At 38.0% G+C, this 17,388-nt stretch overlaps 1 protein-coding gene across 1 annotated transcript in view; it reads right to left on the reverse strand.

Annotated features, from left to right (window-relative positions):
* Positions 1–17,388, reverse strand: part of LOC122797686 (squalene monooxygenase-like) — a 252,684-nt gene that overhangs the window by 8,054 nt on the left and 227,242 nt on the right. Inside the window, exon 4 of the mRNA XM_044066223.1 lies at positions 14,633–14,729. Coding sequence (XP_043922158.1) covers positions 14,633–14,729 — 97 coding nt within the window. The remainder of the gene's footprint in view (positions 1–14,632; positions 14,730–17,388) is intronic.

Genomic DNA, 17,388 nt, shown 5'->3' on the forward strand with positions numbered 1-17,388 from the left:
ATTTAGTGTTTATATGGCACCAGGGACTCCATGATGGAATAGTGCAGATAAATAGGCTGATAGCTTATAGTGAAGGTGTCACTCTGTTTATGAGGTATTAGAATAAAGTCTCAAGTTTTGAGGGGGTGAGATGAGGGGATGGCTCCTAATTTCTGAGTTGCCTAGGTTAGTGGATATGTTGGTTTTATAAAAAATGGTGGATCTTATAGTTCTTTTGATGTTAATGAATGCTAGAGATTAATCTACATGCTATTCTGACACATTTTATTCAAAGACAAGAACTGATAAAATATACATAACTGTAGAGCATGTTTATTTGGTAAAGGTTACTGTGACCTGTATTATTCTTGTTTTACAGGTCATGCATCCCTGCAGTATTTATTATCCTTTACAAGCACAGGTTATATAGATGACACTACATTTCCTGATAGTAAGACTGAAATGAAAAACCTTTGTTGCATGAATTAAGGGATTAATGGATCAAAAGTTAGAGATGTAAGGTGTTACTTCAAAATGCGATTTACTGGTAAACTTCATGTAGATAATATTTGGATACATAAAGGAGGATTTGTATACTAGAATGATTTAGCTAGACTTACTGCATGGCTGGGTTTTTGATGGGGCAGAGTACTTTAACAGAAAATGCAAAACATTAGGGAAGTAACTGCAAATGTTATGAATAATGAATTGCAGATTTATGGTGACCTTTTTGTGGGCAATTGTTTTTACAACTTCTGTGATTATCAGAGACAACTGGAGGTATAATTAAGTCAACAAACTGTAAAGAGGATGATAGTAGGGTCACATAAGTAATGTGGAAAGCAGCTATCATTGTGCAATCCTGTTGTGAGTGTGGATTTTTTTTTAATAGTATCAGACCTTATATGAGGCAAGCACATGCTGTATGAGGAAGAAATAGGTGATTGCCTGAATGAATTGCAGTGGAGTAAAATTCAACATGATCCAGTGAATTTGTTGAGAATGTTGGTTACACAAGATGGTATTTTAGAGATTTTGGCAGAACAAGTAGGTAGAAAACCCTTGGTAGTGATGGTGTTCATCTTAATGTTACTGTATTTTTGTTTTGTTACTTAGTTGACTAATGTTCCATAAAATTTAATACATGCTGTAATGTGACTTCTACCTATCCAATGCTGTTTAATTACATCTGACTTTTATAGCAAACTCATGAACAACTGACAAGATCTACAGAGATTACTAAGCAGGTAGGGAATGAACAACTGACAAGATCTACAGAGATTACTAAGCAAGTAGGGAATTGAAGGAGATTTCCAAGCCTTCCTTCTGCATTGTGTTACACAGACACTCTATCTGCATTGTATAAATTAATGTTATTGCTATACATTTCCTTGGGCTGAGACAGAAACTGCCCATATGTAATCAGTGCTCTACCCCATTTAAATTCAAGTAAATAAAAATAAATAAATAGTCACCAGATATGCAGTCCAAGTAACCACTAAGGAGCCTAGCCCAAATTTCAAGTTGCCCCAAAGCACTGTCTGGTTAAGTGACTTGTTCAAAGTCACATGGCAGGCAAATGAAGGTAGAAAAATTCAAACCCTATACCTGGATAAAGCTCATTAACAGGTCAGATCTTTTGACCTCTGCACTAAATGCCAGAGAAAACAAGGGTAATCAAGCTAAGGAAGAAACAGACCACAAACAAGCTGATTCAAAATATCTTTGTGCAAGGTACCTCTAAGACTGCACAGCATGTTACTTAAACTACAGATGTATGTTCCAAAAGTCATATGCACACCAAGCAAAGAATTACACACAGCTCACGTGGAGCATATTTACCAAAAACATAAAGAAGTGCTAAAAATGCAGAATCTTTGAAAAATTCCTGAGTTAAAATTCTTGAGTTACTGATGACAGAAGGAAAGTTAAAAAAAAACAGACATGTATTGGTATTGGCTTGGAGCTTCAACTTGTAAAAGATGTTACAGTTGGAATCTATCCTGAGTAAAATTGTCAGTAAAAAAATAATAGTTTTTTTTTCTGTATATGATGAAAAACAATTGTGTATAATGCCAGGGCTTACTGTTCACACTGACAAAATAATAGCTGCAATTCACTGAGAGGATGCATGAATCACATTTGTAACAGTAATGTGAAAAGCAAGCTGAAGCTACATAATGTTTTGGGCAAGTATGTCACCTCCTGCAGTATAAATAATGCAGATTTGTTCCCCCTGCAATGCATGCCATGGGAGCAGTCATAAAGCTGGAATATTACCATAACCACTTCCAAATCATTCATGACCTGATGTATTCCAGTTTAGACGTGCCATATAACTAAAAGATGTCAATTATTATTCCAAGTTCCCTGAAATATTTGGGCTGACAAACACAAGTACAAATGTGAACAGTGCATTAAAGTCTAAATTCTTGAAGGATGCCCCCACTGTTCCACAATACACAAGTTAAGAATTCAGACAATTTGTGCATGGATATAAATTAAGTGTATAGCTTCCAATTCCAGTCTACAATTTCTTCAGTCAAATAGGCAAGTTGAAAGAACAATATACATAGTGAAGAATTTGATGAGAAAGAACCACTGCCAATGTTATGATAATTGTCATCTTGTAATTCTGGAATATAGGAATGCTCCACTGCAGTGTTTCAGTCTCTCCCTGGCTCAAATGTTGATGAGCAAAAAGTCGAAAAGCAGCTTGGCTTCTTCTACTGCATTGTTGGATCCCAAGAATCAGCACAAGGTAAAAGACGTGAGAAAAATAAATAAAAAAAAATAACACAAAATGCAAAAGACGATCAGATTGACAGATTAAAGAGAAACTGAGAATGCATAACCCATGGGGAAATCTGCAGACTGAAGCTGAAGTTGTTGGCAAAACAATTCATTCAAGATCCTATATAATTCTTACAGAAGTTGGTAAACTTTATGGAAAAACATGGTTATTTATAACTATACTAAAGCTGATGTTACAAAAAGAGGAGAAATCCAAGTGTTATAACTAGTCCTTTCACAAGAAATCTGAGACTGTGAAAAGTGTGATAGCCAAGAAATACAGAGAGAGACTTCTACAGCTTTGTCTCCAAATGCAGCTATTTTGTAGCAAGAATTTTTCCAAAAGCAATACCAGATGTCCAGTGTAAATAGACCTTTTATTTATTTGTTTATTTTATTTAATTTGTTAATTGAGCAAGTGGACTTGTCCAGGGACCCTTTTCAGCCGCACGTTCTCCAGATGTGGCATACTACTGAGGAAACCAAACAGATGTATGACATTTTACAGTATTAAAATGATTCAATGGACTGAAAAATTTAATTATTAAGAATGTATTTTTTCAATTTGAGCAACAAGCTTCTTATTTTATGTAAGTAATCCATGACATATAAAGAACAATATTAATGCCCTTATAGTGATCAGTGGGGTCCCTATCACTTCATCGAAAAATCAGTTCATCAAACATGCCATTCATCGAACTGTTCATAGGTTCATAGGTTCATAGATTCATAGATTCATACTAGGCTATCTGCCCTAGGGCATTTATAAGCCTAGCCAGAGTGAGTTTGGCTTTCGCCACCCATTTTAAATTAATTTTGCTATGCCCTTTTCCGAGGTTAGTATACTGTGCCTCTGTCTAACAGTGACACAGAAGTGATACCCGGGGTAAACCTCATCTCCCATCCACTCATCAAGATTCCTCTTGAAGAGAGTCAATGAGGAACTCTGCCTAACCTGGACTGGGATTTTATTCCAGAGTGAAGGGAGCCTCTGGGTTATGAATCTGTCCCTCCAGCATGTCCTATTTATTTCAGTGCTGAGGTTCAAGTCTCTCGAGTGCGTGGCTCGATGGGATTTGGATTTTCTGAGGTGCAGTATGTCCATTAATTCCGGGTTGGACATGGCTTTATACGTCAGGCACAGATCGCCTCTGAGCAGGTGGTATGCCACTGAGTAGAGCTGGAGTTTCTTTAACCGGGCAGCATATGGCATCTGTTTGAGCCCTTTGATCCTCTTGGTGAGGTACTTTTGGGGTCTTTCCAGTTGCTGCAGGTGTCTGGTAAGGTACATCCCAAATGGGCATTGTACTCAATTATGGGCCTGAAGAGGGATGAGTTAAGAGGCATGATGACCTCCCCTGATCTAGATGTGAATCCCTTCATGATTAGGTGGGCTATATAAAATGTTTTCTAACCACTTTGGCCACATGGTTGTCAAATGAGAGATTGCTATCAACTTGGGTCCCCAGGTCCCTAATTACGTCTTCTGTACTTAATGGATTACCAGCTATGTGGTAATTTGTGGGCACTTTGTTTTTGCCAAAGGGGATGACTATGCACTTTTTGGCATTTAGCTTGAGGCCATGGCTCTGGCACCAGTTGTCTGTTTCTATGAGGCCCTTTTGGAGGATGCTTGTGTCGGCTGGAGAGTCGATTATGGCGCCCAGTTTGCAGTCATCTGTGAACTTGGTCAGCCACAGTCCTTCCGTGTTGGACTGTACCTCCGAGAAATATATACCGAACAAGAGAGGTCCCAGGACTGAGCCTTGTGGGATGCCACTTGTAACTGGTTTGGAGTCTGACATGGCTCCAGCAATTCTAATCATGTGGGTTCTGTCCTTGAGCCAGTTTGCAACCCATCTAGTGACATAGGGGTTTATATTTAAGCTGGTGAGCTTATCTATAATGCCCGAGTGGGGTATTGTATCGTAGGCTTTTGCGAGGTCCAGGTAGGCTGTGTGGACCACCTTCCCCTCCTCAATGGCCTTGGTGACTGTTTCAAAGAAATCGACCAGGTTTAAGAGGCAGGATCTGCCCTTAACAAAGCCGAACTGGGTAGGATCCAGTGTCTGTAGGTCCCCAATATCTTTATTTATGAGGTCCATGATGATCCTTTCCATAGCTTTGCAGACCAAGCTAGTCAGGCTTATGGGGCAATAGTTTCCAGGATCTGTTGAGGCACCACCTTTGTGGAGAGGGACCACTGTTGCTGTACGCCACTCTTTGGGTACATATCCTGTAGTAAGGCTGAGATTGAACAGTAGTTTTATGTTTGGGTTGAGCTCTTCTTGGAGTTCATGTAGGACGCAGCCCAGGACACCGTCTGGTCCCATTGATGCTGTGTTTTTTGCTTTGGAGAGAATGGCTCTTACCTGAGCATCTGAGATGTCAGGGGGGGGGGGCAACACTGTGCTGGGATAGATATTTGCCCTTTTGTTGGGGAGTGGGGGGAGAAGTTTGCGCTGAACCCGTCAGCTAGGATGTTGGCAATGTCTGTGGGTTCGATGTAGTTTTTGTCATTTTGGAGTAATTCTGAGCATATCTGGGAATTCCCACCCAGGTTCCTAACATAACTAAAGAAAGCCTTGTGATTATCCTTAGTGTCCTGTGCAATTTTTCTCTCTATGCTGGCCTTAGACGATTTTATGAGTGCCCGTAGTTTTTTGCTAATACTGATTAGAGATGCCTTCCCTTTTTGGGATTTTGCTCTATCATGTAGTAGCTTCCTCCTTCTATTGTATAGTTTGTTTATGGCTGGGGTCCACCAGACAGGATGTCTGTCTTTGGATGATTTGGTCTTGATTTTATTTGGGATTGCATGATCCATGCATTCCTGAAGGTGTTCATAGAATGTGTTTATAAAGGATTCTGCGGTCTGGGCCATATTTTCCACAGGCTCAGGGGCTTTGAATGATTCCACCTCAGTTTTGAGGAGTGTGAAATTTGCTTTAGAGAAGTTTTTCACTGTGGTTTTCTGGGCAGGGTGTGGGGTCGGAATGTGAATATCCAGTGAGATTAGTTTATGGTCTGATCTTACCAGTGAGGGATACACTTCTGGTCTGGAGCATAGAGTCCCCATGTTGGTGATGATCAGGTCCAGTATGTTTTCCCCTCTTGTGGGAGTGGTAACAAGTTGTTCCATAGCATTTGAGTTTATAAATTCTAGGAACCTTTGGGCTAGGGTGTTGGAGCTAGAGTAATGCTCCCAGTCTATGTTTGGGTAGTTGAAGTCGCCCAATAAAATGGTGTTTGGAGAGACCTTCATATTTTTCAGTGTTCTCAGGAAGGCCAAGTGGGGTTACTGGGTTTGGGAGGGTGGCCTGTAGCAGGCTATAAAATGGAAGGCAGTTTTACCCACTGTTAGTTGCACATGGATAGTCTCTGATGCTTCGTGCTGTGCCACAAACCTGGAGGCGTGGGTATCTTTGACGAATATAGATACCCCCCTCCTTTTGTGGTTTGGTCCAAGTTTTGGGGCTGAAAAGCATGGTATGAGGTATAACCTGGTAGTGCTGGGGTGCTCTCGGGACCCTTGAATTAGGTTTCTGTTACTGCACAGATATTGATGTTCTCCATGCTAAGGAGAGTTTCGAGTGCGTGCATCTTGAGGTTTAGACTTCTGGCATTGAGTAGAATTACTCTTAGTTTCTTATCCCTTGTGATACCTATGGAGGTGGGTTTGTCTTTTAAGCCTTGCCTAAAAAAGGCACTATGGGGGAAGCAAGAGCCTTTGCCAATATCCAAAAGCCCAGGGGTGACAGGTGCAAGCCATACCTAGCATAGCATCGTGGCTTGTCGAGCATGTCATCCCAGGCTGACAGGCATTGGATCCCCTTTGAATGACACCAATACTTAAGCCAATTGTTGAAATTGATCACCTTGTCTTCATATTGTGGCATCATTCTTGGTGAAGGTAAGATGCTACTCAAGGTCAGGGTCATACCGGCCTGGGCTACATGCTCAGAGAGCTCCTCTATGTCTCGTTTCATGTAGTCCAGGGAGGTACATCTCAGGTCATTCAGACCAGCATGGACAATGACCGAGTCAGATTTGTACTTGCCTTGGAGTGACCTGAGTGCTTGTGTTATGTGGCGGATCCTAGCGCCCGACAGGCAGCTCACCGTGACCTTCTCCTTGTTCAGCCTGGTGAGCGGGACGTCAGTGTGCCTGATGATAGAGTCACCTATTACAAGTGTATCAGGTGTGTTGTTTAGCCTTAAGGGCTGTGACTGTTCGGCACACTGGCTTTGTGAGCTATGTGTTGCACGTGTTTTGTTTTGGGGTAGCGGTTGCTTGGATGTTTCTTTTGGAGGTCTCTGCTGCTTAGGCAAATTTTTATTTAGAGCCTCCGAGAATATTTTTGTGTGTTTATGTGTTTGGTTTGCTGTTGTGGTAGGTCTATGTGAGACTGGAATTGTAGTGAGTGTGGTTTCCTTCTCCTCCTGACTGGTTATGCCAGTACTGAGTTGAGAGAGCTTAGCCTCCAGTTTGGCTATATGGTTGCATCTCTCACATGTGTTGGAATTTGTTGGGAGGAGGAGAGGGTTGCTTTGTACATGAGACAGTTGTAACATTGCCTCAAGATTCCCAGATTCACCAGCTGGACTGGAGAGGAGATTGACAACTGACCTTTGGACATGCTGGAATAGTATTGGGAATTCCTTTATAATTGAAAAAAGGGCCAATGGGGAACAAGGTATTCAAGGGGAGTTTGTGAGGGTGTAGTGCTTTTAATTTTTTAGTGCTGACTTATATAATTGCTTTAGTGAGCAAGTGCCAGGTAACTTAAATGCAATGTGTTACAGGTAACTTAAATGCAAAAACGACGAACAGTAACTTTCTTTCAAGTGAAACAAGGAAATAAGTACAGTAAGCAATGCAGATATCACTAGGGATCCACAGAATCACTGAAAACCCACGTTTTAGGTGGAATTAGCATTTCAGGGAAATAACAAGCAAACAAACAACAAGCATACAAACAAAGCTAGATTCAGCAGGCCTGGATCTAGTCTATGCTACAGCAAACAAGGTGTGCCAATTTCAGTAAGAAACAGTTCAAATATGCAGGCACTATAAGCCTTTAACCAGAAATTCCCAGCTCAGAAGGGCAGAGTCCAGCCTCTCCTCCCACAAGAGTGCAGACCACGAACCTTCTTAATGTAAAATAACTGGCCTGAAGCCCAAGTACTTAAACCAGAACTAATACACTTTTAGAATAACAGACACTGAGCCCTCAATCAGCAGTTCCAGACTTAGAAGGATGTAAACTACCTGTCCTGCCACCACAGTGCAGGCCACAAACCTTCCTAATGTAAAACAACTGGTCTGAAGCCCAAGTGCTTAATCCAAAAGACTTAGAATGATAGCTACACTTTAATCAAGTTACTACCAAGCAGTAATAAACACAATTGAATACTTTAAAGAATACCTGGATTAGTGCTCAATTTATACAAACAAAGCTATATTCAGCAGGCCTGGATCTAGTCTATGCTACAGCAAACAAGGTGTACCAATTTCAGTAAGAAGCAGGTCAAATATGCAGGCACTATAAGCCTTTAACCAGAAATTCCCAGCTCAGAAGGGCAGAGTCCAGCCTCTCCTCCCACAAGAGTGCAGACCACGAACCCTCTTAATGTAGAATAACTGGCCTGAAGCCCAAGTGCTTAAACCAGAATTAATACACTTTTAGAATAACAGACACTGAGCCCTCAATCAGCAGTTCCCAACTTAAAAGGATGTAAGCTACCTGTTCTGCCACTATAGTGCAGACCACAAACCTTCTTAATGTAAAACAACTGGTTTGAAGCCCAAGTGCTTAAACTAAAAGGCTTTGAATGAGTTACACCAAGCAGTAATAAATACAATTGAGTACTATTAAGATGACGCAAAAGCAAAATAAAGTAGGAAGAAACAGAAATACAGTAAAAGCAGATACATTTTTTTTTTGAGTGAGCAAATGAGATGGGCCCAGGAGTTACAGGACAGAAACAAGTGCAAATGCAGGCCTTCAAATCAGAAAGTTGAGAGAGATGGAAGACCGCCCAAACGGCCAATAACTACAAATTCTGGGCCAGAACCACTCCTTATGTGGTAGACAGGTTACCTAATGCTTACCATTCCCACTGATAAGCTAGAAGGCTCCCCTCCAACACAAAAAGTCTTGGGGGGCTCAGAAGCTTACAAACAGTCCTGGATACAGCAAATCTGTATCTGGAACACAAATTACAGGAAGGGTAGGAAACAGGCTTACAATTTTTTTTTCAGAAAAGTAGCAAAAACAGTAGTAAAAACAATTCACATGCAGTGCAAGCTGGCACACTTGAGTATGTAGCAATATTAGTCCACACACAGTTTGAAAAAATGTAATTAAATTAAAAAGGACTAAAAGCAAGTGCAGAAAGGGTTTATTAGGTAGAATGAGGTAAAGAAATGAGACTGGGGGAGTGTCCTAGATCAAATCTAGAGTGGGGCGGGCACTGCAAAAGCTACCAAATTTAAACTACAACCAAGAACAGGGAGGGTGGGGGTGGGGAAGACAGTTTCAACAGAGATGTGAGGAATCACAGTACAAATTATAAAACCAGAAAAATATATACTGATCTCTGTATATTTGCAGAACAGTAAGACAACAGATATCTAAGCAACAATTTAGCTCTATAATGCAGAATAATACAGAAAAATCTACTCATTTCTATATATTTGCAGATAGTCTTGTAAGGCTCTCTCTCAGTGCACAGGTTCCAGTTTAAATGCAGGCTGTTATTAACAGGTCAAAATTAAGGGAACCTTGTTATCCCTTCGGCTGGTCAGTTACTTTACGTTAATATTTTTCAGCATCTAAATAAACAAAAATGACCGTTAAAAAAAATGTAGGCCGCTTGAAAAGATAAACAGCACAAGCTAAAAATCAACGATTAGAGCGGAAAGGGGCTGAGTCTGAGATTGTAGTACAGTGAGGATTGGGAAATTTGCCCCTTCCCCACTGTAGTGCAATCTCAGAGTTTATATATAATAAATGGGGGCTGTGGGGACACAGCCCCCCATGTTAGGGGGAATTTGAAGCATGGCATTTTTGATGAAATGCCTTTTGTTGAAGTGATGATTCAATGAAGTGATATAGACCTTGATCAGTGTAATTCAGTGCATGATACTACAAAGACAATTATGTGAGCTTCTGTCTTTCAAAAAAATAAAAAGAGGGGGGGGGATATGGTATATGGGAGAAATTCCTTTAAATGTTAATGAGCTAGCTAAGATGAATAACGTGTCATGAGATATGCAAATGTTCCACACAGCTCGTTCAAGAAAAAGGCCTCATATTATGAAGTATCCATACATGATAGAACTTCACACATACTTACATACATATATCCCTATCACAGATTCACAAAGCCAGTGTATTATATAAAACATCACCATGATCATAATTCTTGTTCCTGCTGTCATTTGGGCAGAGCCTTCTGCACTGTGGATTTTATCCTGGCTGTATTCTCCTGTAATGGTACCTGTTTATGACTATGGCAGCTGTGGTATTCTGTACCTCATCAGTAAAGAAAGAAAGCAAAAAATCACATGGCTTTTATTATGATTATGTCTGTGTATAGCCTCTTACTCAGAATTAAAGAACATAGAGCTGCAATTATAGGATGAAAATTGTTTATTTGTGATTGTTTTTGTGGTAAATTGACAGAAGAAGCCCCTTACAATGAAGTAACACATAGCGTTGATTAAAGAATGGAATATGAATCATTTGTGATTGGTTTCATGGTATTTTGCAATAATATTTTCAAGGGCTATGTAAGAACTTGTCATAAGAGACAAAAGAACCTATTTTGTTCAGTTACAGTGAAAAATTAAGGAGGATAAAACTGTATCTCTAAAAGCATCATTGGATACCCAAACTAAACATACACATGCATATATAATAAAAATGATAACTAGTTTTGATATTTCAGTCTGATACTACAATTGAAGAACTAATCGTGGAACCAGGCATTACAGCATGAGTTAATATCAACAGACAGAAGTTGGGATGACGGCAGTTTGGCTTTTCATTAAACTAGTCGTTGTCAGGTTAAACACATACATATAGTAGACAGAAAATTATGTTAAAGGTGAGTCAACTACTCCAGTCAGAGAAAGAAGATGAGAGGTTACCATGTGCTCAGAAAAAAGACAAATCTGCTTTATCATGTGAGAGCGATATCTAATGAAGAATCAACTTTAAGGTTCTGCATCATCAAGGCAATTCTAGGTAGGAATTTCCACTTTTCAAAAAATTGCTAGAGTGTACAGAAAGTTGAATGGAAGGATCAATATACACTATGCACATGCTTAGCACAATAAATTGTTTATGGAATGAGGAAGGCAGAAAAGTCTAAAGTTAAATATAAAACAAGTTAGAATATTATGGGCACAGCTATAGCAGATTGATTTCTTTCTGGATAACATTATGTAACCACCTGTCCCCACACATGACACAACAAAGAAAACAGAATTCCTTTATTTTTGTGGATAACAAAACATATTGCAAAATGGAAAATATGAGGTAAGAGCATGAGAAAAAAAACTGGTACAACATAAGCAATAACAAAAAAATAAAACTTTAGATGACAGAAGTCCTAAAGAATGTTTTAGAAATGTTTTGTTGCTTTGTTTTCTGTTATATATAGTCATTCATCCATAGCCCCTAAATGTCTGGAAAGGATAATATGGGAATAAAATTACAATAGTTTTATATGTGCTGTGACCAGAAAAGGAATGCCAAAGGAGGCAGAGATCAGCATGAATAGTCTGCCATATTGAATCAGAGCCTGCTTTAATTTTTATAATTTTTACACAGTCCGGATGTTAATGTGTTATGACGATTTTATGGCAAGCAATGCATCTGTACACATTCCACGCAAGCAGTAACTGTAATGGCTTCCTCCTGTAGCCAAATTGGGCTGTCATCTCTAATGAGTGTTTTCCTTCAGAAAACTGAGAGGTACTATGCCATGATTCCTATCTCTTAAAGCAGATGCCTTTATTCTTTCATAATTCACTGTCCAGCTCTCCAGAAAACTGACATCATTTATGAGACATGTAAAAACAAAAATTATGGCCCAACAAGGCTGCAAGCAAGATGTAAACTTTTTATTTGTAAGCGCTTTCGTCAGAGCTAATGCTCTGACTTCTTCAGACAATCAATACAAAAAACTAAAGACATTTAAATACATATCAAATTATTAATTAATCAATCAAGTTGCATAATCATTAAATATCCTCTTGTCAGCAATAAATTAATTAATCAATCAATTACATTGTTAAAAATATATGTATGTATATATATATATATATATATATATATATATATATATATATATATATATTGAGAAATATTTAAAAATGTGTATTAGGATATTTTGAAACATATTAAAACATGTTAAAAGTCAAAAATTGGAAACATAAATACCACAAACATGGAAGTGTATATATTATACTATTCTAATGCATTACATTATTTAAAAATAGTAATAATATTAGCTAAAAGGAATCACCTATTCACTAAAGAACCTCTCTTTCTTGTGCACATAGAAAAAATATATTACATATTAATATAAGTAATTATTGAACTGAACAGTATATAATTTTTAAATAATTGTTGAACAAATGCATGTTCAAAGTGACAATACTTGAAAAGCATCAAAAGTAAATAGCTAGGTATAAAAATGAGTAAATAAAACAGCTATTACATAACAATTATATTATCAAGCCATCCTCTATTTAAACATAGTAATAGCCTAAAATTATCTATTCAGTGCTTTAAGTTTTAGAATACATTTCATAGATACATATTCATTTAAACTTGGTGGGATATATGCAGAAGTACGAATTTGCCACATCAGTTCCTGTTCTTCCAACTTTAGTTCTCAAGGGCCACCCCTCATATCATACATTACTTATTCTAAAACTGAAAACTGAAAGCTGTCTGTGGGATTTTCCTTAACATGTTTCATTAAAGCGTCTGTAACTACTTTTTTGCTTATACTATATTGGTGTTCATATATTTGTTGTCTAATCTTTCTTTCTGTTTTTCCAATATAATATGCGTTGCATAGTTTGCATACAGCCACGGAAACAACTCCTTTTGAGTTGCAATTAAACTTATCACTAATAACATAAATCTTATTTTTATACTCAATTTATTACCTATTTTGGTATATTTACACTGTGTTCAACAGTCACATCTACTCATCCCAGTATGGGCTTTATATTTTTTATGCCTTTCCAGTAAACTTTTAATATTGGGTCCTCTTCTATAAATTACCCGTGGGCCTGCTCCCAATATTTTATGAAGACTACTGTCTTCAACTATTATTGCCCAATTTTTAATTATTATATCTTTAATAGACTTAGCTTCCATTGAGTATGTTATTAAAAAACTATTACTGAAGTTGTGCCGTAAATCTTTACTTCCACTATTAATCTGTTCAAAATGATCATGTTTTTCATCGTACCCTTTCTGAAGAATTTGTTTAAAGTGGCCTGATTCCCTCTTAAGGTTAACTTCATGAAAGATGGGTTTAAGAAAATTTTCTGGGTACCCCCTTTTCAAAAACATAGACTTCAGTAGCTCACATTCGGCTTTATAATCACTATCAACAGCCACCATTCTGGCGGCTCTAGCTACTTGGCCCTTGACAACCGCTTTTTTCTGGTAATACGGGTGACTACTTGTAAAATGCAAAAAAGCATTTGAATAGATGGGCTTTTTTAAGTTTACGTCTTGCTTGCAGCCTTGTTGGACCATAATTTTTGTTTTTACATAGTTTGTTTTTTTAGTGTTATCATTTATGAGACAAACAATTAACATTATTAATATCTTGTTTGTCTTCGCTCTAAAAATCTGGCAACCACTGCAGTTTTTTAATATAATAGTCCAAACCACAATTCACTTGAGCAGCAGAAACCTCAAAGTGGTCTACATACCAGTCAAATAATATTAATATAAACAGAATATAAAGACAGAATATGTTAATCTTTCCTTCTCATGCAACATCACCAGATTCTAATATATTGCTATATAATGTTCAACGGTATAGCAGCACATAAGGGGATCAGCACCTTTGATTGATGATGAACTGTTAAAATCACACAGGCATATATCACAAACACATAGGGTGGGTTTATGAACGTTCCCATTGTCAGAATAGTTTTGTTGATTTTCAAGTGAATGATCTTTTCACATGTAAGTTACATTTTTGCTGACTACATTTGTTAAGAAAAAAAATACATTACTGGAAGAAATACTGAGGTCATGTTTGTCCAATTAGAGCACTGCTAAAATCTTAAGACTTCACTTTTTGCAGTGTTTCAATATCACAAAGTCTGTAGCACAGTGCTTTATATGTTTCAAAGTCAATAAGTATTGTATTAGTAAAATTTCAAGGAAAATGTGTTGTAAAATAAAAGGGGCATGGCGCAATTTGTGAAGAGTATGGTAAGCCATTGACTTACAAATGAAGTGGAAAATATATTAAACAATTTGCAGTCAGAAAGATAGAATGAATTACATAAGTATGCAACTAAAAATAAAGGCTATGCAGACATCTAGGCCTGTTCAGCCATAATGCTTCTGTATTAATATTACTGCTCCTTTAACAATGCCATCTAAACTTCATCTTAAACATGTTGCAATATTAATTCTGTCCCAAGACATTTTAATCATGTTTGAAGTTCTGGCATGTTTCATGGTTAATACTTCAATGCATTGAAAATGTAATCCATTACAATAATACAAAATGGCTGTTGGGGTACACACCCTTAATTATGTTTTTAAAAGCTCAGACTCTTGAATTTATTTTTAAGTTCCACTAACCTTAATATTTCCTGTTTCCTTTTCTTTATACAGCACTCCAGTAACATATCCTTCTTCCTCCAATAAACGTGTCACAGTACCTTCAATAAATCGAACTCTGAAATATATGAATGCAATTTTAGACCACTGGCAACACATAACTTATGCAGTTTAAGATGTCAGGTTTGAGTGCTGAGTTATATCTCTGTTAAGTATCATGTGGTATAATGCATAATCATAGATAATATTAATGAAGTGCAGAATATTCATACTACTATTTAAATTAAGCAATTCAAAAATAATCAAAAGGTTACAAAGGAACAGAAATACTTTTACAGAACCAGTACTTTTAATTCTGTAGAGAAGTCAAATTTCAAATAAATGGCTCCTTAGTTAACAACATTACAGAATCATTTTATTGCTCTGGAGAAATCTCCTATGAAACTATATTCCCTACAAATAAAAAAAAAAAAATTGAAATCAGAAATTTATGTGAATAGGCCAGTGTCATGGCATACTGGGATAAACCCTTACTATGACCCAGGTGACCAAGTTTTATTAGTAGCTTGGGCATCTGAGGTACTAGCAGGGAGAGAATTTTTTTGTAATTAAATGAAAGGTTAGTGTAAGGAGCAGAGGTAATGCTTCACCTCCCAGCAATACCTTACTCATGTGTACAAACCCTAGCCTTAATACATTATGTTACCAAAGACCCTTTCTCCAAAAATAACAATATTCAGACAATATTTGATCAGGGATTTGTAGCAAGGGTTTACTGATAAGGAGAGAAAATTGTCAACGTTTTATGATTAGCATATTTTATATGTCACACATTTGTCTAGTCAACCATTTTTGCTCTTTCATTTGTGTGTTGCTCATTTGTGATCTCGATGAGTGATGATATAATATGTGTATATAGATAGACAGATATAAACTCAATTTAGAGTTACCTACTCTACCTTTAACCACTTCACAACTGAAGCCGGGAGAGCTATAGCAAAGAATGCACTCATTCCACCACTTGAATATGGCATACTCATTCTAGCATACATAATTGGATGTTATGTAAGTTCTATTACTGTATTGTTGAATTTCGTAATGTTTTGTAATGTCGAAAACTGTAACTGCTTATGTAAATATTATACTTTGTGCATCAAATCATATTAACTTTGTAATTCATTGTGCATCTGCACCTGGGTTGAGGCTGAAAAGGGTCCCAGGACCAGACCACTTACCTGGTCAGCAAACACAATAAATGAAATAAACTCCTAGTCTTACTAAAAGAAAAGTTCATTTCTGCCAAATAAATATACTGAGTCACATTGCTGGAGACTGGATATTCTATCTCTTGTGGCAGTTTAGAATAAAACATTGACTATGAGCTCTGAGGGATCTGAAAAATAAATTATTTTAGTTATTAAAGTTTGATACAATTACCATGCTTCCAAGTTTCAAAGGTTAAGCAAGTCTTACAAACATATGGGTTTGATCCATAATGTCAGCAGGCAACTTAATAAGCTCTAATTCATCAAGTTCAGACTGTAGAGTCTACTGATCTGCCAAAAAGACAATCTTGGGGTGAGCAATTATAGGGACCCCTATATGGCTGGGTCAAAAGTTACCCCAGAGGCTGCTGCTAACTCTCAGTGCTTTGTAAAAGTGTAAGCAGTTGTCCATGTAACAGCTTCTAAAATACTGTGTGGAAACACTTCTGAACTGTGCTACAAATCTACTGAAGTGCTTGTTCTGTGGCATATCTAGTTAGTATAATCATTCATACTGGGCAAGTTTGCCAGGACTGTAAAGAATTTCTTGTGAGAGAAGAAACCAAGGGAGGATCACTGCCCTCTCAAAGGCAAAAAATACAGCCTTCATTGCACCTGATAACATCCCAGGATGCATCCTACATGAACTCAGGTAGGAACTTGCAGCACCATTAGGCACCCTATTCAACAAAAGCCTGAGTATCGGCTTTGTCCCAGCTGAGTGGAGGACAGCCACTGTCACCCCTTTGCACAAAGGTGGAGCACCCACTAATCCAGGAAATTATAGACCCATCAGCCTAACTAATTATCATGGACCTCATTAACAAGGACATTAGCAACTTCCAGACATTTGATCCCACACAGATTGGTTTTGTCAACAGGAGGTCATGCCTGTTAAATTTGGTCGATTTCTTTGAGACAGTCACCAAGGCCATAGATGAAAGGAAGACAGCGCACATCTCCTACCTTGACCTGGCCAAAGTCTTCAATACTATTCCCCACTCAGGTATAATAGATAAACTCTCTCAACTAGGCATCAATTCATATGTTACTAGGTGGGTAGCAAACTGGCTCACTGATAGAACCCACCTAGTCAAAATAGGGAAGCCACCTCAAGTTGTAGACCCCGTAACAAGTGGTGTACCCCAGAGATCAGTCTTGGGGCCTTTCCTGTTTGGGATATACTTCTCAGAGGTGCAGGCCAAATCTAGTGGGCTATGGCTGACCAAGTTTGCAGATGACTCCAAGCTGGGTGCTGTCATCAATTCCCCTAGTGACGTGGACATCCTTCAAGAGGGTCTCAACCAAACAAATGACTGGTGTCAGAAACATGCCCTCAAACTGAAAGCCAAAAAATGCATCATCATCATCATCATCTCTTTTGGGGAGAAGTGATGTCCCCACAAATTATCACATTGATAATAAGGTCCTAAGCACACAATGAGTCTTGAAGGTCTTGGGCACCCAGGGTGATAGGAAACTGACATTTGAAGACCATATTGCTCCATTGTA

This window comes from Protopterus annectens, chromosome 3.part1 (genome assembly GCF_019279795.1).
Source record: "Protopterus annectens isolate FY-2018-M chromosome 3.part1, PAN1.0, whole genome shotgun sequence".
Taxonomy (NCBI): domain Eukaryota; kingdom Metazoa; phylum Chordata; order Ceratodontiformes; family Protopteridae; genus Protopterus; species Protopterus annectens.